Below are 23,883 nucleotides of genomic sequence, written 5' to 3' on the forward strand. Positions count from 1 at the left end.
CGCTGTGATGCATGTCGTTTCATATAGTGACGGTTTCTGCAATATAGGCCACTAAATGGAAGCACCTTATAAGAAGGCATAAACATGAAACTTTGGTCTACATTATTTCTTAACAAAGTCGCCCCTATGAGTGTATATATGTATATACTGAAAACAAAATTATTACCAAATACTTCATTGTATTATATGTGCCTTAAGGTTTAACTCCCACATTCCGATATCCCGGGTATAGATTCTGGTGTACACTGTAAGTAGCCGTGCGTTTGTATATGTCTGCTATCCTGATAGCATCATGTAGAACAATTTAACGCTACACACAGAAATGTACCTGGACAATAATGCACTGCATGCTGTACAGGTGAGTAATTATGCATCAAGCAAAAACTATATGTTTTCAGTTTCAGTATAAGTGCAAATAAAGCAAAGGACAAACCAATGGATTTAAACTAAACAATACATTTTTAAGTACTGATTTTAGTCATTACGGATAATTTTAATTTAAGTGTAAGTACAAATAATATGAAGACAAATCACTGAATATGAACTAAGCAAGGTGTTGTTTAAACAAGTGATTTCAGTTATTGCGAATTGTTAATGTATAGTGATTGTAACGGGTTAGAAGTTTGTGGGAATACGTTTAGGAGTCTCCTGCATCATTTGCATTTCCCACTAAAACCTGTTATGGGTGGAGAATAGAAATAAAATGTTGAACCTGTCAATGTTATCCAATACAAAGGTATACCGGTACAATACCATCTCTTGATTCCCCAGGTAGATTTTAAGATGCTTTTGTGTGTATCCTTACCCCGCCGTTCCACCCTGATGGTTATCGCCATATCAACCCCATTAAACTGATTAATAAAAAGAGGCTAAAAGGAAGTCACTCCATGGTGCATGTTGTCCGTTGCGTCAATGGGATTGTTTTTTGTCTTGCCCTGAGAGAGAAACACTTACATGGCCTTTACATGACCCTCGACTGGTTGGTGTAAGTTCAAGGCGGCAAACTTTCAGACGCATATCTACCAAACTTACACGAAAATTATGGTAATGGTAATTCAGTTCATATGAAATGTTCAAGTTTAGCAAGTTGTGTGGTCCTGTGTGGTATTCACAGGTAATAGCTTGAGTTTATTATGCGTTATCAAAGTATCACTAGTTGTTCTACACATTATTTACATAACTGACACATTATGCTTATGTCACGGTTACACACCCCGCAATCTCTGTACATGAATGTGGAAGTCATACCTTAGGGCACATGTTGAATTAGAAAGCTCTTTGGTGATAGTTACCTTTGCTATTATTCAGCAGGAATATGCAGATTTGTATGTATAGGCATCTTGATTCTTGCTTCCAAAAGGGGGTTGATCCTCGTCAAACATTTCTTATGATAAATATACAATATTGTATTCCTCAAGCAATGTACGTTTGCTAAAGCTAAAAGACATGGGAATTTTCGGGAAACAAGGACCTGCTCTACATGTATATTGCATGCTCCACATGTGTATTGCCTGCTCTACATGGATATTGCCTGCTCCGCATGTGTATTTGATGCTCTAAATGTATATTACATAAATGATTTATTACATTGGGTGTAATATAGACTGAGGCTTTATCTTGCGCCTTTCCGCCATTGATAAGGCATTTAGGCATGAAAGATAATAGTTCATTTAGTTGGTTAATTCTGTTTTGACCCGACTAAGTATTTTCATATTTCGACATAAGATTGTGGTCTCTGTTATTGTTCCTACCTCACAAAAAAGACAGTGACAGGTCTCGTCCTTATACCCCGCCTCTTCCCGTGGGTAGAGCCAATCTGAATTACAGACACATTTGCTCTCTTCCCACCCTCCCAGCTGTCGACCAAGGCCTTCATTCTTATTCAACATGGTAGGCATTTTTCATATTTGCGGTCAAATTATTTTTTCGCTGTCCTTCTTTTATATCACTATTTTACACGAACGATGTTTGCAGTACGTGTTTGGGGGAATTTATACAGATGTAACTTATTTATGTAAGATGTCTGAAGGCACATCTTGTTTACACGCAGAATACAGGTGATTTAATCCACACACCATGTCTGTACTACAGTCATTATAAGCGATGTGACGACAGAGTTTGTCTCAGTTTTGTTTTCCGTCTCATTTCAGGCTTCCTTGCCTACATCAACAAAGTGTCCAACTGTGGCGTTGTTGGTAGAAACGAACTGAGGGCGATCTTGGAGCGTGCTGGTCGGGATCCGAGCGACAGCGAGATTCATAGAATCCTAGGCAGTGTCAGTGTTGATCATAAATAGCAATGAATAATATAACCGATACACAACTTGATATTATTAAATATAAAGAGTAGAAAATAATATCATGACGTGTTTTTCATATTATTAAAAAACCCCACAAAAAACAAACTAACAATGACAGGACTACACTGTGACACAGCAAATGATTGCAAAGAAAAGTTGCAGTAATTAAACTGAATTTATATAAAATCTTATTATGTCAGAACAAAAATTTATCATGTATGTTTACATTTATGTCTTCTCTCAGCCATGGATCGTCACCGCAGCCTGACTGCCTATCCATAGCTTTGCTGTTGATAATGAGGCATATATATCACTACACAAAGATTGTTTTATGCAGCCATTGGCATGGGCTATTAGTAACCTTAATCTTTCTCTCCCGTGTGGTATGCAAGCCTTAGTTACACCTGCAAACATGCACGACAGTGTCGCAGGAAAAACATTCCTGAAGATAAGAGCATTCTCAAGTTTTAATATGTCTTTCCTTTTTTCCATCTTTTCCATCTAGCTAAGGGCATGAACTTCCAGGCTTTTATTGAGTACGTACGCACATTCCAGTAACTGCGTAATGTCGACTCTGAGTACAGAGAGGCCTTCCTTATCTATGATCGCAGTGGATCTGGAAAAGTCACATAGGAGGATGTCGCTTATGTCTTTGAGAAGCTTGTCAAACACGTAACAGCTCTAGCAAAAAAAAGTTTTATTTGCTTACTTGGTATACATTCTGCGTTAGGATTTGTACTAGTGATAAGTGAACAGATGCGGAACATTTTTCTTGTACATAAGTGGCAATAAAGAATAACTTCGGCCCAAAACCAACCTGTCTGTTGTCATAGATATAGTCATACTGATTGATTAAACCATATATTCAGGAGATTATTTCACTTATACGATGGGTGCCAAGTTTTCTAGATGGAAGACCCCGGGGTGTTTAGGGTAAACAACCCACTTGTTGCCAGTTAATGACAAACGTTCTCACTTGTAACGTGCGATTTGTTATCGTCTGAGCTATGTTATTTGTCGTGGTGGTTTGAGTAATAATGGGTATTTTTCCTGATAAATTTTTAAGACTGGATAAAATTTTTACTGTCCAATCACGACAAGTGGTTATTAGTAATGTTTATATTACTCGTTCGTTTAATTAACAAACTTATAGTAGGTATGTAATCTTGTTAACCCGTGTGTTTCATGGTGTCTTTCTCATCAGTATTCAGTACATAAACAAGTTACGTAAAACCTTACCCATGAATCCACGAACGCAAACGGAAATATAGACAGACCAACACGTGCATCAACTACAAGCGTTTCCCAATGACGTAACCCCCTAGTGCCATGATTACCCACTGTTTACATAGTTTTCAAAATATGAGCCAAAGTCCCAAAACTCATCCCTTGCAAAAGCACACGGAGACAGACGGGAGGATATCAGTCTGATAGACCCAAATATACGCCAAACATAAGTGTCCAACCTGTTCTGACAATCCACATTAGTTTTTCAAGTTCTTTATGCACAAAACAAAAACAATCGTCATGCATCTAGCCTCTTTTCAAGATGGGAAAAGGAAAGAACGCTTTACCTATCTAATGGTGGTGTCTCTCTTACATATGACCGTGTGAAAGTTAATTTGGAAGAAATAATTTGATAATGGTAATGTCTTGATAATATAATAATACTGATATCAGTATAAATATAAAATGAATACTTGTATGAAATGTAGAAAAACGCAAAGAAAACAGACCGAACAGGTCACCCTTATATAGGGTATTTCACAAAATGGTTAGCTGATGGCCTCAAAATTGGCCTTAGCTGATGTTACGAATGTAACAGTTCGGCTTATGGAGTCCTGTATAAGCCTACGTGTCTGTATATATCTTCACATGCATGTCCCCAACAAGACCTTTCTCTACGGTTTGGCTAACATGACTGTTGTATTGACAAGATTCTCTGACGCTACATGACCAGAACATCTTGAAGATGTATGAAATAATTGTTGAAGAGATCATCAAAACTCTTGTAAGTTAGACGTAGTGGTGCTCGTTAAAGATACAAATATCTCGATGATACAGTTTGAGGAACTTTTCCACATAAACCAGAGTTAAGGATATTACTGAAAGTCTGAGTTCACATAACCCAGACTCGCCTTAGAGCTCTTTGTTCGGGAAGTTTTTTTTATGAAATTGTGGCCTACAGATAAAACTAATACTGTCTGGGTCATGCAAGTACATGTGTGTGAAAGTGTCCACCACTAAAAAAGTATAGATATCTCAAGATGATCACCAAAGCTGGAAGACCAACCACACGTTGATATAGCTTAGAACAATGGTAAACGCCACAACCGTCTTATAGTGATTACAGGTGATTATTCCATCCCCAGATAAATCAAACATGGGTTATCTTCCCATGAATTCAATATAGCGTCATCACACAATCAAATATTTACTTTGCTGCAGTCAGTTAGCAAGAAAACACATCTTAAAATATAGAGAGATTGGATTCGAGAGGAAAAATTAGTATAAATGAATATGGATCTGAGTAACCTTTACTTGGGAGCATTTTGCCAGTTGTAAACTGTATCTGAATCACTTAATTATTAACACAAAAGTCATAGATGAACGGAATTGCTGTCATATCTTTCACCAATGGTCGAGTAACAATGTTATTCATAAGCGAAGAGGGAAGAGGATGTGGACTCTTCCCACAATAATTGTATAAGTGAAATATTCTTGAGAACGGCGTAAAACACCAATAAGACAAATCAATAAATATTAATAAGCGTTCATCATTTCTGGACAGAAACGACAAGTAGATATAGACTAATAGGTCATTCTAGTGAGTTTGGTGTTGTCTTCAGCGAAGAGTGAGTGAGTTTGGTGTTAAGAGTGGATGAGTTTGGTGTTGTCTTCAGGTAAGGGTGAGTGAGTTTGGTGTTATCTTCCGCTAAGAAAACGCGTGAAATCAGAGAACAAACAGTATAACTAAGACTCAGTATCAAAACAATTTTGGCCACAGTTCTTATTTATTGCCACTTCTGTACATGAAAAAAAGTTCAAAATCGATTCACTTATCATTAGCACAAACCCACTGCCCCTAATGCAGATTTTGTACCGAATAAGCAAATAAATTTGTGTTAAAAAAGGGAAAACTATAAAAAAAAATACATCCATCCGCTGTTCAAGGTCTTAGAAAGTGTTAGATCTGTTATATGGTTCCTGGGTCAGCTTTATAAGGTCTTGTTCATGAGGTCAACGAATTCTGTTGAACAAACAGACAAACAGTGAATACATTAATGGTCCATTGATAATTTTCTGAGACGCATTGGCCAATATTAGCTATATCGTGTTGTGCGTCATTTAAATCTAACATACAGACACTTTATTGTAAATAAGTCAATCACAAAGTTTACCTGCGCTGCGCCGCTTTGTTGTCTGTGCAATTTTCGCACCCCACAATTTTAAGTGGTGAGCGGCTGTTCACAGCTTCATGAGTGGAGGAAACTGGAATGCCCCGAGTAAACAAACGCCTTTGTCCATGTACCTGAGAGACCTCCTGACTTAAGGCCGCAGCTGAATTAGAAATGCCTTTAACACTGAGAAAGACAAACAGACAGACTTACCGTTGTACTCAATTGTGCCATTCTCGTCAGCATCGGCCACCTTGAAGAGTGCGGGAACGTCAACGTCGACGCGTAGTTTCTTGAAGACATAAGCGACGTCCTCCTGTGTGAGTTTCCCTGCTCCACTGCGATCATAGATACGGAAGGCCTCTCTGTACTCAGAGTCGACGTTACGCAGCTGCTGGAAAGTACGCACGTAATCTATGAAAGCCTGGAAGTTGATTCCTCGAGCTGCATGGAAAAAGAGTACAAAGAAAAAAAAACACACATTCTGTTTACATATGATGCAATGACGATGATATGATGTAATGATATATATATATAAATGACAATATCCAAAAGGAAAAAAAAAGACAAACAAAGGGCTTTAATGATTCGCTTGGCTGCACAAATTAAACCACTCTTGGTGATTGCAAATGGCACTCTCAATTAACGAACAATCAAAACATAAGAAAAATGCAATCAAACTGTTTTGCATGCTACATATCTTTAGCGTGTGCAACCAGCTAGGGAGGACATGAACACAGATTTGTGGCCTCTCAATCAGCTCCTCTGATAAATTAACACGAGAACATTGAAGCAGGCTTTTACGGCTAACCAGTCAGAGGAAACAACTATCAGGACATCTTTTTTTGTGACATAGTTGGGTTTACTGATGTACTTTTTGTGACAATACCAAGTTGAGTTTACAGATGTACTTACGATCAACACTGACACTGTCTAGGATTCGCTGAATCTCGTTTTCGCTCGGATCCCGGCCAGCTCGCTCCAGGATGGCCCTCAGTTCGTTTCTACCAACAACGCCACAGTTTGACACTCTGTTAAAGTAGGCAAGGAAGCCTACAAAGAGAAAGAAATTGATTGTTTTTAGATGCTTTGAGTAGCGGTATCTCTAATGGTATATGCGTGCCCATGTTTTGATCGGATTGCACAGTTTGTTTAATAAAAAAAATCTTAGCTTACCTAAGTATTGGCCACATGGGATTCCTAGAGGCTGAAATCGCGAAAAAAATGCATTTGTTATTTTTCTTTTGACGCAGTACCATTTTAGTAGCCCTTTTTGAAAGACAATTCTAAACTTTAAGGGCCACACGAGTGAAATACATCTTGCACGTATGAAAAACTGTGGAAATCTGAATTTTATCACATAGCTTCCCAGACAGTTTGAATGTATGTAAAATTCAAACTAAGTTTCAAGTAAACGGAATATTAATTCCAATTAATTAATAAATTAACTACTATTAACTAATTAACTACTAAAGTTAAAGTCATATTTAAAAACAAATTCAAAAAGATTTTTAAAATAACTTCACCACCATTCTGGAAAACGCTCACCATGTTGAAAAACGATGAAGGCCCTGGTCGACAGCTTGGAGGATGGACAGAGAGCAAATGTCCTGTGGGGAGCAAAGTGTCTCTTCAGCCTTATATAACCAGCCAGCGAAAAAGGGAAGGGCTTAAGGACGAGACCTGTCAAAATCCTGTGTGGTGTAGTTAGAATAACAGCATAGATGCGTTAAACTTCTTCTGTTCCGGGCCACCGAACAACATTAAGTGAAGGATGAGGGTACCCAGTGCTATATCGGGCACAACAGTACCTCTGTTGTGTTCAAATACGCATCTTCCTGGAACCATAAAACCCGTTTTGTAACGTATTACTATAGACCGCTACAAAGTAGACAGCAGACCTTCTGTGTTTAGTCTTTCTTCTTGTAGTATCTTATAACCACTTCATCAAGGTAACCCTCATGTTCATTGTTATTTTACATGTGTGGAATTCGTTATATTTCATCATTAGGATTTTTATACTTTCTTATATAGATTAGGATGATAATAGTATGCATGCAGTTGCCCATTTTACCGAGCAAATGATATATGCATATATAACAATGGAGATCTGGTAACGTGTCAAGACTGGGAGCTCAGCAAATATAGATATGGTGTGGCACCTTTTTACAAACTTATGCAGAACAGAAAACAGTTTCGTGGAGAAATTCGATAGGCTTGTTGTCAGTGTTGTAGCTCTTTTTAACACTGAACTAAGTGCTCTGACAGCTTGTGAAGGTTGAACTTGTACGACGTAATTCGGCGCGACTAGCGAGTGTTGGTGGAAAAAATGCATAAAACCAGCCTCATTATCGAGTGATTTTAAGTGCCATATTACTCAGATTAATGTACCCTTTTCAAATATATTTACACGAAATTTGACAATATAAACAGGAGTAACTAAAATAAATAATGAAACTGTACGCTAATCCTTTAATAGATTTCTACGTTGTACTGATTTGATCTAAAAAGGCCATCTTTAGCCAGATAAACATACTGGACATAGGATTTCCGATATCATTGTTAAATAGAAGGTTAGGTAAAGTTGTGAAGATTATCATTTCATAGACTGAAAATTTCTGCGACTTATATTGGTCAGTAAAGCACCTAAGCACCTATATCCTTTCCTAACCTGGATGGTTCCATATACATATGTGTACAGTCGTGCGTAATAAAAGCAATAAAATGACCACAAGTGAAATATAGATAAACAACAACAGCAAAATACAAAAGAAATAAAAAATACACTATACTTTATGTGACATACGAGATGTAACCGTGATATAGTGAGTCTGATTCCTATGCTGATAACATTATGTGGAACAATTTAACTATACACACTTGTTCCACTCAGGTAATTTTTTTCTGGGGAGTTGATAATACCTTCCACACATATGTATAACCATGGAAATGCCTTTACTGTTTATGATAAACAAACAAATATTACTTTCTTCAGGTATGATTTTAGTTCTGGTGAATTTTCAACCAAAAAACAAAAAAAAAAAACACACACACACACAAACACTTTTATTATACCACTGCAAATGTACAGGATTTGGGCATATGTATAGAGGACTGACCTAAATTTTTGAAATGGAAGACGTTTTCACTAAAACCTGTTGAAGGCGTTGGTTAGAGAAAATCTAGTTGAAATAAAGCTTTGGGTTTCAATTTTTTCTCTAGCACAAAGGTGTATTTTAGAATGTCTTGATTTCCCCAGGTAAAGTTTAGGTAGGTTATGTAGGTTTATCCGGCCGTTCCACTCTGATGATTATGACCTTGAAGCCTATCAAGATTGCCGAATAAGAAAAGGCCAATTGCGAGTCACTCATGCATGCTCTCCATATACGTCAGCGCCATTTTTCTGTTTGACACTTGCCCCAAGGCAGAAACACATCGGCCTTACATATGAATCCTGGACTGGTTTTGGGCTGTTCAAAGCGGTAAACTTTCAAACATGCTAATGAAACTTACATGAAAGCCATATTGCGAGATAACACTTTACTGAAAACTCGGCATTAAAATTTAATTAGAATAAAATATTCAAATTCATGGTGTATATCACCTAAATTTAAGCTTTATAGTCACATTTTTGCTTGATTCTGGTTGATTCATCCATTCGCCGCGACTTAAGAGGTTTTGTGTGAAGTTGAATTAATTGCTTATCAGAAAACTTAAGTGTTGGGATCAAAAGTATCAGTTTAAGGCCGTTATGTGCCCCTGGAAGTACATTTTTACATGCCAAACTTCAGCTGAAATATAGTATTCTAGTCAACCGAGGTAAATATGTTACCAACCCTTTTGAATATTCAAACGAATAATTCAAATTCACTCGTCTGTAAGATATACAATATATATACAATAAGTCAAGTACACATATACTTATGAATGTTTTTTGTACATTTGAGAGTAGTCTAACGCGATACTAGAGAGTACTCGGCATAAACCATCGCCCTATGGCAACTTGGAATACGGCCGCACTAGACCACGCTCCGACTACACTTAAAAGTGCATCAACTTTTTTTATCTATAGGGAGAGAGAGACAGCAGTATGGCCACTTCTAAGACAGTAATTATCAATGCTTCATGAATACTCTTTGTGCGAAACAATGGTATTTTTTTTTTCACAGTTGTATTTTTTAAATTTCTCTTTGTATTTTTCGCACTTCTGTTTCGTTATATGAGCATAAAAATATAAAAGTACAAAGGATGTGTATAATGTTTTACCTCAATAATGCAATTTTATGTAAATTGTTTTATGTCTATGAACATTTTTGAAGTAAAAGCATACATGTGTAGTATTATATCAGCAATTGGGTCTAACGGAAACGATTTTTAAAAAAAGTGTTTATTATTCATATGACTTCTGTGCCATTGTTCATGTTTGGTTCAAACAGGAGAAATAGAGCAATTATATCTCCTGTACAATGGCCAGTGATTCGAAATAAGTTAACAACAGTCTGTTCATCTGTACTTCTTCAGTAGAGCGGTGAATATTATGTTGAGTGAATGAGATAACACATAGATCTAATCGGTCTTGTGTCAAATCTTAAACTGTCAGATCTGCACACTGAAAAGCGGTTTGAAGGGATAGCCAGCGTTATTAAAGCGTGATGAAAAAAATGTATATAACCAATGGAAAATGCTAGCAAATTAGAGGACCTCCGTTGGTATTTTGTTTCAAAACACATGGTTCTGTAAACATAATTTCGCGAATGTGCTGGATTTAAACTAAACCACACATGCCGGTACCAGTACCTCATTACGGATAATGAATGTCTTAGATACAATGTAGAGTACACGAATCTCTGACTGAGCGCATTTGATCTGTCGAGCTATAGATACATCTCTACAAACTTGTAATGGCCACTACATAAGCGGTTTTGCATCGTTGCACTATCCCGTTTGCACTGAGAGGCTATGTCTAACGTATACTAATTAAGCAAATTAATGCAACATTTTTCAATTCTCCCGATATGCAAACATGTTTGAATGCCCGCAAATAATTCATGACGTGAATGGTTGAACATACAACTCTTGTTTTAACATTGCTAATGAACACTATATAAGAACCCCGATTGGGTAAACCTTTCATATATGATTTACGTCATAACGCTTTCCTTTTTCATTTACAGTTTTAAACTATTTTCCCCTTCACATTTGAAACAGAATGTTTTCTTTTACTTTAGAAAGGTGACTCTAAATTGGGTGTTGTAAACTAGCTAGTCAGCCAGACACATGAATATCAAGGGCACGAACCAGTCATCAACACAATTTATACATGAGCTACACTGTATATGTCGTACAATGTTCTCCAGTTTGCAAATTACCCGTCTTCCTCGGTTGAGTGACCAGGAATGAGAAAAGCACATTGACTGCCAAAAAAAAAAAATGGACGTCACTTGGGTTCTCTTGCTGTGTATCAACCCAAAAACATAATTTCTGAAGGTCAAAATGCCAAGACTTCGATAAAAGGTCAGATTTGTGAGGCTAATAATGGATTTCAGGTAAACCTGTTTGTTAACTTAATGTACACAACAATATGTCTGGATGGAGCTACTTGCTTATATATGTAAGAACATACAGCCTGTACCTTTACCGCATTGTATAGTCTTGGCTGGATTTTGTGTGTTAGGTGACGATACCAAGTTTACATTACGTCCTGATATGTATCTATAAAAACTGGTGTATCATGAATACTGCATCGAATTCCCCCCACCCCCAACCTCACTCTATAAGACTCTTAAATTTTATGATGGGTAAAACAACACAAAGCACTACAGCATGTTGAGTGTAATGATAGTAGTAACGGCAGTGTGATAGTTGGCAAATGGCGACACGGATATCCAGTGAAATCCGGCCCGCATGAGTGGTATACGAATGTCGAATCTAGCGTTTAAATTTAAGAAGAGAATGTTGTTGTGTCTTTTGGGCTCCAATTACTGGGTACCTCTTAGTGTAAGTATTCACCAAATACATGAAAAAACTTTCAGCATTAACTAAAATAATATATTAAACGAGCTTAAAGTACCAGACAGCACCTGGCTAAAACATATTTCAATCGAAAGCAAGTCAAGCTCTCTGAAAAGTATCATACTTTATTTATTTATTTGATTAGTGTTTTACGCCGTACTCAAGATTATTTTAATGAGACTTCACTGAAAAACATGTAGAACAAAATGACAATGCTGCACAATGGCTGGTGTGGATTAAGGCAGCCATCTTGAGAATTGTATCCAATCAAACACGTTGCTATCAGATGTCGCGGCCGTAGCTGTGACGTAGCCTTTGCCCATTCACTCCATGAAATGGCATATGATAACACAGAACTACTGATAAAACATCATTTAGAGACCGTTTACAACGATTTATTTAAGTGTAGCCGAAGGGCCATTTCACCCAGTGTTGTTGGACAGGTCTGTATCATTTACGGACCACGATAGACGTAAAATCAGTTGATTTACATGCCGAATGCGTAGATCAGCCTCAGCGGTGCTTGAATTTAATTCCATTTAAGTCAGATTGTACAACAATCCTATCGTAATTTTGTAAACAATTAATAGGGGTCAGAATTAACGGTACCAGCACAACCTCTTCGGAGGCTACGACCTGAACCAGGAATACCCCGGCCGTGCATCTGCCAACTGCTCGTAAACTGTATAAACGATATAGTTGGCCTACTGTATGAACAGTTCAAGCAATGGAAGAAATATCCTTCCAGTATGACCGATTTCCGAGAAAGCTATTTATCACTTGGTCCTTCATCGGAGAAGTACACAACTTTAATATGCCATAGGCTACTGTTTATATTATTATACGAGAAATACATTTAACGTTAGACAGCTAGAGTAAACGTAACGTCACCTTGCTGTCAATAATGGAGACATGCTGAAGTTGTGACAAGACGAACTTTCACTAAACTTTTACTGGGTTGAAAAAAATCTAAAAAAAATATTAAATGCCGGTTTGAGATACTTTGAAATGGTAGCCTTTTAGTGAACATAAACATTAGTCAGGTGCTGTCTTTCATTTTAATTTATGTTGGTAGGCATCAGTTGAAGGTTTTGCCTCACGGTGTTAGACGATCTTGCATTGTTAAGCGTCACAGTGTTTTGCGGTTTCTCGAGTCTGCCTGACGCCTGCATCAGTGTATTCTTCAGTGTGCATACTTGGTATCAAAACTGGTGCGATTCCCAGGCAGTATCCATCTTGGGGGTCGTTTCCCGCTGGGATCTTGGGGGTCGTTTCCCGGATATTAATGTATTCTAAAGTGGAGTTATCCATACCCTTTCGCGACATGGTTTGTCAGACAACCAGTAAAATCAGCTGGGCATTTTTGAAGATAAACTACACTGAGGTCTCCCCTACAAATGCTCATTTAGAGCAGTGACGTTTTCAGATAGTTCACATTCACAAGCATATATAACAGTTAAAAATACCTAGAGATTATATTAATGTTTCGAATAAAGTGAACATATTACTTTTTCCTTATTGAAGTTAATAAACTGTGAAGTATAATAGAACCGGCCCGATAGCACAGTTGGTAGAGCGTCCACTTCGGGTATGGTAGAGCTAGGGTCAATCCTTAGGTCACACCTAAGAATTTTTAAAAAAGAGGAAGTTGTAATTTCCTCGCTTGTCGTTAAGGGGATAGTCCAACGATTGGATGACCCGTATCAGTATAATGGCTCGTGCGGGGCAACTGACTTGCCTTCGGTAAGTCGTCTCAGTGAAGCAGCACTAGATAAAAGAGCAGTGGAAATCCGTCCTGCAACAAGGAGACACATTACATGCACTCTAAGGACTCCTTAGTTAAACCCCAAGCACTCACTCACTCGAAGTGTAATATGGCGATTGTTCCTTCGCGTCACTTATGAACTTTCAATGGATTTCAGAGTGAACCTCACCTTCTTAAAGGTACTTTTACCAGAGCTGTAAGTACCTCTCAGCCCTTCATAAATGCTGAACCCTGAGGTAAAAAAGCTCAGCATTCTTTATAACGGATGCTGCGATGGCTAGGCAACACGCAAATATCGCAACGCATAGTCAAAATGTAGTGTGGGATGAAAATATTTTTCGGAGGGAAAAATTCAGTTATTTAGTGTAAAAGTACACTTGACCTACAACTATAACATAAGAGGTGAAATTTCTGCATTTCATTTCACTGTGGATGAATAGACTCCTTGTTTGGTCAGTCAAAGCGATAAAGCTTGTTCATTGTTTTATTTATTTTTTACCTTACATTTGATTTGTACGGTCTACTGGAGAAAGCATTGTTTCAAAAAGTCATAATAAAAGGGCAACAGTTACTCACGAAACTGAGCTCCATGGACCGTAGCGGGCCAATGCCCATACCGCGATGCGGACAGAGGGTTAACCTAACCTGCACTGGGCAGCTATATATGGGACCAGTACGATCGGCCATATCTTTATATCAGTGTTTAAAGCAGCCATAACAATCTTGACATATGTTGACCATCAAAATGTGGACCTTTCTGTGCCAGCAGCTGTGTAGGGTGCCTATCAACGCCAAGGGGACGCTATTCGTAGCATCATCACCAACTGTCTTCTTGAGTCCCTTCGCCTGCTACAGTGATACATCTGCTACGGTGAACTTCAACTTTCATCAATATGTCTGATAAGCTGCTATGGTGATATACTACGCCAACCATCCTAAGGCACTGAAGGCTCCATTATTATTTCAAGAGAAAGTATACAATAAATTAAGTTGTTATTTTCCCCAGAATTTTTTTTTCAGAAATAGAGCCAATTCTTTGTTGTTAACTGAATGAACCGATAGGCAATAAAAGGACAACCGACATTCCGATTCATTGACGTATTTATCATGGAAACAATCATTGCCATTCATAAAAGTGTTCTTTAATTATGAAAAAATGATTACCTTTGTTTTGTTTTTAGTTGCACACGTTAAAGAGAGACTATCTGTAGTTGGAAATAAATACACCGTAGGCCATTGGACAAATCCTTCCATCGAAGAGAGACGGTTTTAAATTGTTTAAAAGGGATCACGGGGTTCGAGATGTTGAAAAGTTTTTGTATTATATTACTTGTATATTCAATATGTAACATGTAAAATGCCCCAAAAACGTCCGCAGTATGAAACTGCTATGGTTCTGTGCATGCGATTAGATCTTGAGGGATACAGAATGATAAGGTGTTACCTGTTAGGTTTGGCCGACAAGATTAAAAATGGAACATACATGGGATGATAGTCAACGATAAAAAATAATGTCAACTGCATACCTGTTTAAGTTTATCATAAACTCTTTTGATAGCAACCTGTGTAAGTTTGCACATTTTTACTGGTATTTTAGACATCCATCTTTATACATTTACAGGGTGGAACATTATTGATTGATGAATGGATAGATTGATTCTGACGTACACTGAGGGGCTCCGGTGATTCACAGGACTTAATTCTCGGATACTAGGCGAAATATGCAATCCATTTTGCGAGTTCAAATATTTTTGGTTCATCGTTTATGTTGTTTATTTCGTTATAAAACATTGTGGGAGAAGGAACACCGTAACGCGTGTAGTCCGGTGGTTAATAGTCGTTAAGAGTTAAGCCCCTTGAATTTGATAACTTGTTGACTTGCTTGTAGTCACACACCAAGAAATGTCCTATTCATTAGGAGAATAGTTAAGAATATATACTTCAAAGACATTATCTTATATGGCATCTGTTATTTAGACATAGCGCTTATTGATTTGTTGGTCGATTTCCACCCAGACATACATTTACCTGCAGCTCTCTGGTTTCCACCCATAACATACTAGACGCCATCGTATAAGTGAAACAACATTGTATTTATCAGTCTATGCGGGCATATTTATAGTATTTTCACATGAAAGATGCAAGCTTGCTCTCAACGTTTACTTATCACATCGCAAGTATTATGTGATATACCTAAACTTAAATCAATAGTTGTAGATGTAATTATCTGATTGATGTTGTACTCATATTTACTTATATGACGGCGGCCAGCATCATGATGGGTGGAATCCGGGCAAAGCCTGGGGGAAACCCATGACCTTCCGCAGCTCCTGACAGATCTTCCCACGCGCGGCGGGAGAGGAAGACAGCATCAATGGTTGTAAGAGCATATCTAAATCTTAAGGAATGGAAAATCACAATGTCCGGAAACAGCTGAACAATCAGAGGTCCTGTTGACCACTTACTTTTATTTATGCTCTTATTTGATAAGTTTCCAAAATTATTACACCTATACTACCGCCAAGCATACTTACTAACAAACCTGATCTTAAAAAAGCTGACCCTTTACTTAATGCAGTGCTAAAATGTTTACCAGCGGGTCAGTTAAACCTTTCGGCATCACAACATACATCCATACAATTTCACTTTCCTTGACCCACCATATGGGTCATAATATACATAATTCCTTTTGATGCCTCTGTAAATATTAAACGTCGATTTGGAAAACATGAATTTTCCCAAGAAATGCTCTTGGCAGATATACAAAATGAATGTATTTTGGGCATGGACTTTCTCACCAAGAATTCATGTGATGTAAAACTGAGTGATGAGATACCTTGTTATTGTCATGTTGATGATATACAGCCTATCTGTTGTAGAACTAATGCAGTGGAAAACTGTTATTCCTCCTGGAAGTGAAGTTGTGATTAAGGGGAGAGCAGCTGAAACCCCCTACGGTGTTCAACTGGGAGCAGTTGAACCTGTTGAACGTTTTGTTACTAAGCATAATTTGTATGTTGCAAGAGCTTTGGTAGATCCAAGTAGAGGAATTCTACCAGTTTGTATTCTGAATCCTACAGATAGTGCTATTACAGTGTACAAAAACACAACTTCAGCCATTTGTGATCCTGGTTTAGAAGTTGTGAAGAAGGAAAATTATGAAAACTGTAATGCTGTGAACTGTCAAAATGTTATGTCAGATGTTTCTAAGTGAACAGAATTTTCATCTGATTTAACTGACAGAAGCTCAGTGAACCTAGACAGTTTACAGAGAAATAAACTTTGTTCTTAGGTCACTGAGTTTGCAGATATATTTACAAATGGTGATGGGGATATTTGTCACACACATTTAGTGGAGCATACAATTAACACGGGTAAAGCTAGACCTATACGTCAGCATGCTCGTAGAGTTCCCTTAGCTAAGCAGGCTGATGTTGAGGAGGAAATTAAGAAAATGTCTGAAAAGGGAATAAATGAGCCTAGTTATGGGCCATGGTCTTCGCCCATTGTCTCGGTGAAAAAGAAAGATGCAAGTATTCGGTTCTGTGTGGCTTACCATTCATTAAATAATTGTACTATTAAAGATTGACACCCACTTCCAAGAACTGATGATACGTTAGATTCCTTATCTGGGGCTAAGTGGTTCTCCGTCATGGATCTGAGGAGCTGATATTGGCAGGTTGGCATGTCTGAAAAAGATAAAGAGAAAACAGCATTTACTATGGTGGCTTGTGGCAGTTTACAGCCAGTCACATCAGATTTTGTAGTAAATACTATTTTTCTTCAGCCATACTTCCTTAGCAGCCATGACTCTTGTAGGTCTCCTTCTGTAATTTGTTTTCATCTGCCTTGGTGTAGCTGCTAGAATCAGTTTGGTCTCTTCCAGCTGTATATCTGGAGTTTATCAAACGTTACATTTAGAACAACTGCCCTCAAAATAATGGACCAATGATTGGCATTAAAATTCAGTTTATTTAAATGCAACATTATGATCAGTACATTGGAGTAACACAGTCTGACAGGAGAAAACCAGACGGCATAAACATTTATGTACCGGCACATATTCTGAAACATTTAATTCTTCAGATCCAAAAAAATACTTTATTAAGTAGAAAAGTTTAAATTTTTCATGGGAGGTAACTTCATTTACAGGTGTAACTCTACCTTGATTTATTTCCCTTGAAACGAACGTAAGTGGATTATTTTCATAAGAAAAATTGCGAAAATCTGCTAAAAACCCCTGAAAACTCTCATGGTAGATTTTGTATAATGTTTGTATTTTTTCTTAAGTAAATAAATTTGTCGCCAAAAACATTCGCATTTTTTAAAATTTTATCGCCATTTCAAAAAATTTTTCTAAATTTGCGACAATGGCTAGTGCGAGCGGAAGCCCTGATTATGGGAGAATTATCAGCGAGCTCCCGATATACAGACTCAGCGGTCAGCAGACAATAGGCCTATTTAAGTTCGGGACAAACTAAGATTTTCAAGGAGTTTCCAGAAGTATTTGTCTTTTTTAAGGACTTTCAAGTAATTGAAAATGAAATTGTATTTTTACAAGCACTTTCAAGGAGATTCAAGGACTGTTCGCACCCTGTGATATAATTGTGCATGGAATAACTTTTGACGCAGAGCAGGGAAATTTTACAACAGGTGTTTGGTCGTTTGCGTACAGCTAATTTGAAGTTGAGTCCAAAGAAATGTGAACTGTTTAAAAGCAAGCATCTTTTATTGGACAAATAGTTAGTGAACGTGGAATAACTACTGACCCTCAGAAAGTTGAGGCTGTTCAGAGTTGGCCTGTTCCTAGTAATGTTAAACACGTTAGGAGTTTTCTTGGCCCATGTTCATATTGCAGGATGTTTATTAAAGGGTTTGCAAATATAACTCGTCCTTTACACAGACTAACAGAACACGATTCTAAGTCTTTGTGGACTGAAGAATGTAACAGTGCCTTTCTGGAATTAAAAAGGAGTTTCATTAGTGCCCCTATTTTGGCCTATCCGTTTCCAGAAGCAGAGTTCATTTTGGACACTGATGCTAGTAATTTTGCTATTGGGGGTGTTCTTTCTCAGATTCAAGATGGAGCTGAGAAAACGATAGCATATTACAGCAAAGCTTTGAGTAAGACAGAGCATAGATACTGTGTGACTCGACGGGAGTTGTTAGCAGTTGTTTCCCATCTTTATTTGTATGTAAGACAAATTAAAATTTGTACAAACCATGGCTCATTGAGGTGGCTTATGAATTTTAAGAATCCTGTAGGCCAAGTTACTTGATGGATTGAAACACTTGGTACCTATAACATTATTGAGCATCGACCTGAAAGGTTACATTCTAACGCTGATGCACTGTCTAGGAGATCTTGTTATTCTGAAGATATTAAACACTGTGAGAAACTCGTACAGAAAGATATACTGTTTTCTTCGGCAGACGGGGCTGAAGCAGTGCATGACCAGACACTAGCTACAAGGAATGCTGAGAACTGTGGGAATGAGAAACCTAAACAGAACGATGTACTGTTTACTTAAGCTGGAACTGAAGTAGTACCTGTGGATGTTTTCTTATCCAATTCTAAGGAAAGTAGAAAGTATGAGAAACTCACACAGAAAGATATGTTGTCCTCTTCCACTACCGAGATGGAAGCAGAACCTATGATCTCTTGCTCCGTTGTGAATTCTGGGAATCTTAAGGAATCCGAGTCTGTTGACACTGTCATTAATCTTAGCAGAATGCACGAGTTACATATGTCTGATCTGCAGATAGGATTTATGCTGAAATGTAAAATAAAAGGTGTTAAGCCAGCATGGACAGACATAAGTAGTCTTGATGTAGCTGTAAAACACTACTGTTGCATTTGAGATGCTCTGTACATTCGTAACAGTGTACTATATAGAAAGTAGGAGCCTGCTACTGTTGACATCATTAAATGGCATATTTTACTTCCCAAGACGTTGAGGGCGTGTGTGATGCGTGAGCTGCATAATGCACCTACTTCAGGACATTTAGGCGTAAAGAGAACTATCGGGAGAATTCGTGATAGTTTACTGGGTCGGGTTGCAACATGATGTCGAACATTGGTGCAAAATTGGTGATATTTGTGCTTCAAAGACAATACCTCGCCAGAAGTTCAAGGCACCCATGAAGCAATACAATGTGGAGAGGCCTATGGAGCGTATTGCTCTTGATATTATGGGACCTTTACCTATGACACATAATAAGAATAGATTCATACTTATTATTGGTGATTACTTTACTAGGTGGGTTGAGGTTATTTCTGTTCGGAATCAGGAAGCCACCACTATAGCAGAGAAGTTGGTGGAGAGATTTATTTCCTTGTTTGGAGTTCCAAATGAAATTCACACAGACCAAGGTTCAAATTTTCAGTCACATGTGTTTAGTGAAGTGTGTGCCTTGTTAGGTTGTAAGAAAACAAGGACAACACCATAGCACCCCCTGAGTGATGGCATGGTGGAAAGAATGAATCTTACCTTAGAAAATATGTTGTCAGCATTTGTTGCCAACAATCAGAGGGATTGGGATGTACATCTGCCTTTGTTGATGACGGCCTATAGATTCTCAATCCATGAAACCACCAAACAGACTCCGTGTGCTATGATGCTGGGTAGATAGATTAAGTTGCCTGCAGATCTCTTGTTTGAGTCTCCTGAAAGTACACAAACATCTGAGTCAGATTATGGTTATGAACTTTCAAAAAGAATAGAAAGAGTTCACGAACATGCCAGAAAGAATATTCAGTTAGCTAGTGACAAAATGAAGAGAAACTATGATACTGATATATATAAACATTTGTACAATGTTGGCGACAGTGTCTGGTTATTAAACAAGGCTAGACAAAAGTGGTTATGTCCAAAGTTGCAACGTCCCTGGAGACGACCATTCGTTGTAATAGACAAGCTTAGTGATTTAATTTACCGAATTCAGGAAACATTTAAGTCTAAACCTGTGGTTGTTCATCACAACAGACTAAAGCCATACATCGTGGAAAATATACCCACTTGGTTTGAGGCAACTACCATGACCCACAGGAAACCAGTTTCTATCTCTGAAAGTAAAGAAAACCCTGATATTCAGTTAATGAATACAGTGGATCTTTACAACGGTGGAGAGATTCTGCGTAAGGACACTGACAGTTACACAACCACTAAGAATCAGTATAGAAGTGTGATTGACCAGTTAATGACGAAAATTACGAGAAAACAGAGACTATGAAGAATACCTCGCCGTTATGCTGATTATCATGTTTTAGCAGGGTAGGAACATAACAGTATATTTACCTTGTTTCCTTAATTTGTAGGTCAAAGTGTGGACCTGTCTTCTTTGCGAAACTTATAGTTCAGAAATGTCTGATGTGCAAACGCTCCTTCCATCTCATGCTGGATGCCGCAGTAAGGTGCTGACCATTGTAAACAACTTGATGGGAGCAGTTGGTCCAGCAGTAGAGTCCGAGTTTGAAAGTTTCAAGTCGGAAATAATAAAACCATAAATCAAGCTGAAACCTGCTCCCCCATCCCTCTGGCCTTCACCGAACTACAAGGTGCCAAAAAATCACCATCAAACCATTGGATGAAAAATCAGGAACCATGGAGGTGCCAAACGTACTGAATCTGGGGGATCAACAGGTTCCTCCACTGGATTCTCAATCCCTGGCTGAAGCTGAGGAATCACCACTGGTCAAAGTGATCTAATGATTCAATTAGATTCAAAGAGCGACAACCTCTTTTCGCCGGTGTCACAGGATGAGGTCACTCTTAGTGACGTGGAAGCCATGCCAGAAAGTCCCGTACCACCTCCCAATCCGGAGACTCAAGCTCCTGTGGAGTGTACTGATGTTCTTCTTGCTGTTGTGAGGGAACAACAGCTGGGATGCATTGTTCTCAACATTGGTGGAACAGTTTTTGAGCCTAGTATCCCCACAGTCAGGAACAATGCCTCATCGATCTTGGCCTTGGTATGTTCCAACAAATTTGCATATCCAGTTCTGGAGGAGGGCTCCGCTGTGAGGTCGTACTTCTTTGATCGAGAGCCGACACATTTCCGATATGTCTTGAATTACTTGCAGAGCAAAGGAATGTGCTCTAGATCTCTGTTTCCCACCAGTGACACTGCCAGGAGGGAGCTCTTGGAGGTGAAATTTTATCGCCTTAATGGATTTATCCAGAAGTTGGAAACGGTACTACAGGAGGAGGAAGAATAGGGGGACGAATTCAAGATAAAGGATATTTCTTTCGATTTTCAGTTTCTTTTGTTGTTTCTTTTATTGTTGATGAAGATTTGGAGGACCAAATTTTTAAATGGTAAGTGGCAGTGTAACGACAGGACTATCTGCGTTATTTCTGGCTGCTCTCCAACTCTAATTATTAAAGTTGTTGGTCTGACATATCAACGGAGTTATGGTTCGATTTATATTCAGGTTGTTGTTGTACTAGCTTGTCAAACACACAGCAACTTATATGGCATTACGATTGGCGTGTATTCTAACTGCTTGTGTTCGAGTAACGAACATTTCAAGCCGATTAGAACTCGACATGAAATACCTATCTGAAGGCTTTATTCTGTCTGGTTTCCTTCTTTTTCCCACATGGAGAACAGGGACTGAAATGTTGACTTGCCATCTCGTCTAGATCCTGCTCACGTGCAGCGGAAGTATTGCCATAGGGAATGACGCAATACGGGAATCCCTCATTGTGTGAAGGATTTTGATTGGCTCAATTCGCGGTCATGAATCGTGACCTTTTAATATAAATTACCCCGCGCAGCTTCAAGGTCAGCATTTTGGCGCGCATCATCCCTTTTCAGAGCTTGGAAAACGCCAAATTTATAATTTCACTCACAAGGTCGGAATTTTAGGAAAAATATCAAATGCACAGTTTACTTAAAGTTATCCGACCAGAGATGGCACAGCGACAGCTGAGTGCGGGTGATGGATATCCCACTGTAAGTTAAATTACAAGGTATGGTTTGTTACAGGTATAGAAATATCAGTACACCAAGCACATGGCTAATTATAATATTCATTCTATGTAGAGCTTTACGACATCACCAAATTCGGTGGAATCCATGTTGTACGTTTCACTGTTTACCATATAGACAGCGATTATACTGGCTTAATAGCTTAATATTTATACTAATCGCCCTGTTGCACGTTTCACTGTTTACCATATAGACAGCGATTATACTGGCTTAATAGCTTAATATTTATACTACGAGTTTATGCGGAGTGGAAGTTAGTAACCTATTACTCACCATACCAATCTTGAGGTCCTTTATGAGTAATTTACGTCAAACAATGCGTGAAGGGTGAAGTCGGAGTTTATCCTATCTACTGTCACCCCCCCACCAAATCTGGTGGTGGATGTTGATGGACTGTTCCTTGGGGATTTCCTGCGAGTGTAGCTGTTCATAGGCTGACGTTTGGGAGATAATCTGGCTGTTGACGGCTTGTTAAAGTGCCATCGTGATTCATGTCAGTGTTCGTAGAGATGGCGACAGTTGAGGACGAGATGAAACTGAAGAGATGTGTTATTTAGGTAACATGGACTGAACATTCCACCAATTTCGATGTGTTCTGTTTCTGCCCTAGTAGAATCTCAAGCTCATATAAATACATAGGCCTGTTTATGACCTATGTGTCAATATCTCGTTTATTATGCATTATCTCCTTTTTCACCATATTAGGAAACTGGAAGATTACAAAAGCTCTTGCCCTACCTATCTGGTACCTGGAAGATGATAGAAGCACCCAAGGGATATTTTAAGTTTTCGTGAATCGTTATTTCCACTCGCGTGAACTACTGTTTGTTAATTTTATTGTAATAAAATGTTCGTCTATAACTGTATTCCTGATCTTTGTTTTCTATTATTTCTGTCAGTTATTTCTTTAGATCATTGTATTGTCTTATATTTATTATAGCACTCAGGAACCCTATAGGTTATTAGAGTACCCAAAACTCTAATGTCAATTCTTCATATATATATGGGATGAAATCAACCATATTGAGCTAGAAAACACTTGTTGGGGTTAATAATTTTTGTGACAGATGTGTGCAGTGCATACACACCTGTCGTGCAGTTTTTAAACATTCAAGTGTCATCGAAATCAAAGTTTATTTGGATGGAAGAAGACCAGTGTAAATTTTTTACCATGGCGCTGAAAAAGTACACCGCCTCTAACACCACGATGCCAGTTCTTATGAAAACATACCAGGTCTTCTACAATGGCTATCCGTATTCCAATGCCCTTATGTGTTATTTTATACATTCTTCGAATGATGTTGTTTTAAGCAACTCTCGAGCCCATAAATTCGCATCATTTCTTCCACTGTAGAACATATCGGAGCGTTAAGCCCGAAATTCGTACACCACTCATAAACCTGAAGGGTGGTTCT

General features: G+C 38.2%; 2 protein-coding genes across 2 annotated transcripts; one reads left to right on the forward strand and one right to left on the reverse strand.

The window, feature by feature from the left end:
* Nucleotides 1-5,182: 5,182 nt before the first annotated feature.
* Nucleotides 5,183-21,089, reverse strand: LOC135468730 (uncharacterized). The gene is made up of 10 exons (XM_064747129.1): nucleotides 20,773-21,089; nucleotides 20,494-20,540; nucleotides 19,966-20,141; nucleotides 19,080-19,248; nucleotides 17,031-17,163; nucleotides 7,246-7,535; nucleotides 6,874-6,904; nucleotides 6,613-6,750; nucleotides 5,911-6,141; nucleotides 5,183-5,549 (listed from the first exon to the last, which is right to left on the reverse strand). Exons 6-10 carry the CDS (start codon nucleotides 7,246-7,248, stop codon nucleotides 5,518-5,520), a joined length of 435 nt encoding a protein of 144 aa, XP_064603199.1. The 5' UTR covers nucleotides 7,249-7,535; nucleotides 17,031-17,163; nucleotides 19,080-19,248; nucleotides 19,966-20,141; nucleotides 20,494-20,540; nucleotides 20,773-21,089; the 3' UTR covers nucleotides 5,183-5,517.
* Nucleotides 21,090-21,182: 93 nt separating this feature from the next.
* LOC135467296 (BTB/POZ domain-containing protein KCTD7-like) lies at nucleotides 21,183-21,692 on the forward strand. The gene has a single exon (XM_064745065.1). It carries the CDS (start codon nucleotides 21,183-21,185, stop codon nucleotides 21,690-21,692), a length of 510 nt encoding a protein of 169 aa, XP_064601135.1.
* Nucleotides 21,693-23,883: the final 2,191 nt, after the last annotated feature.

Source organism: Liolophura sinensis, chromosome 6 (genome assembly GCF_032854445.1).
Source record: "Liolophura sinensis isolate JHLJ2023 chromosome 6, CUHK_Ljap_v2, whole genome shotgun sequence".
NCBI classification, from domain to species: domain Eukaryota; kingdom Metazoa; phylum Mollusca; class Polyplacophora; order Chitonida; family Chitonidae; genus Liolophura; species Liolophura sinensis.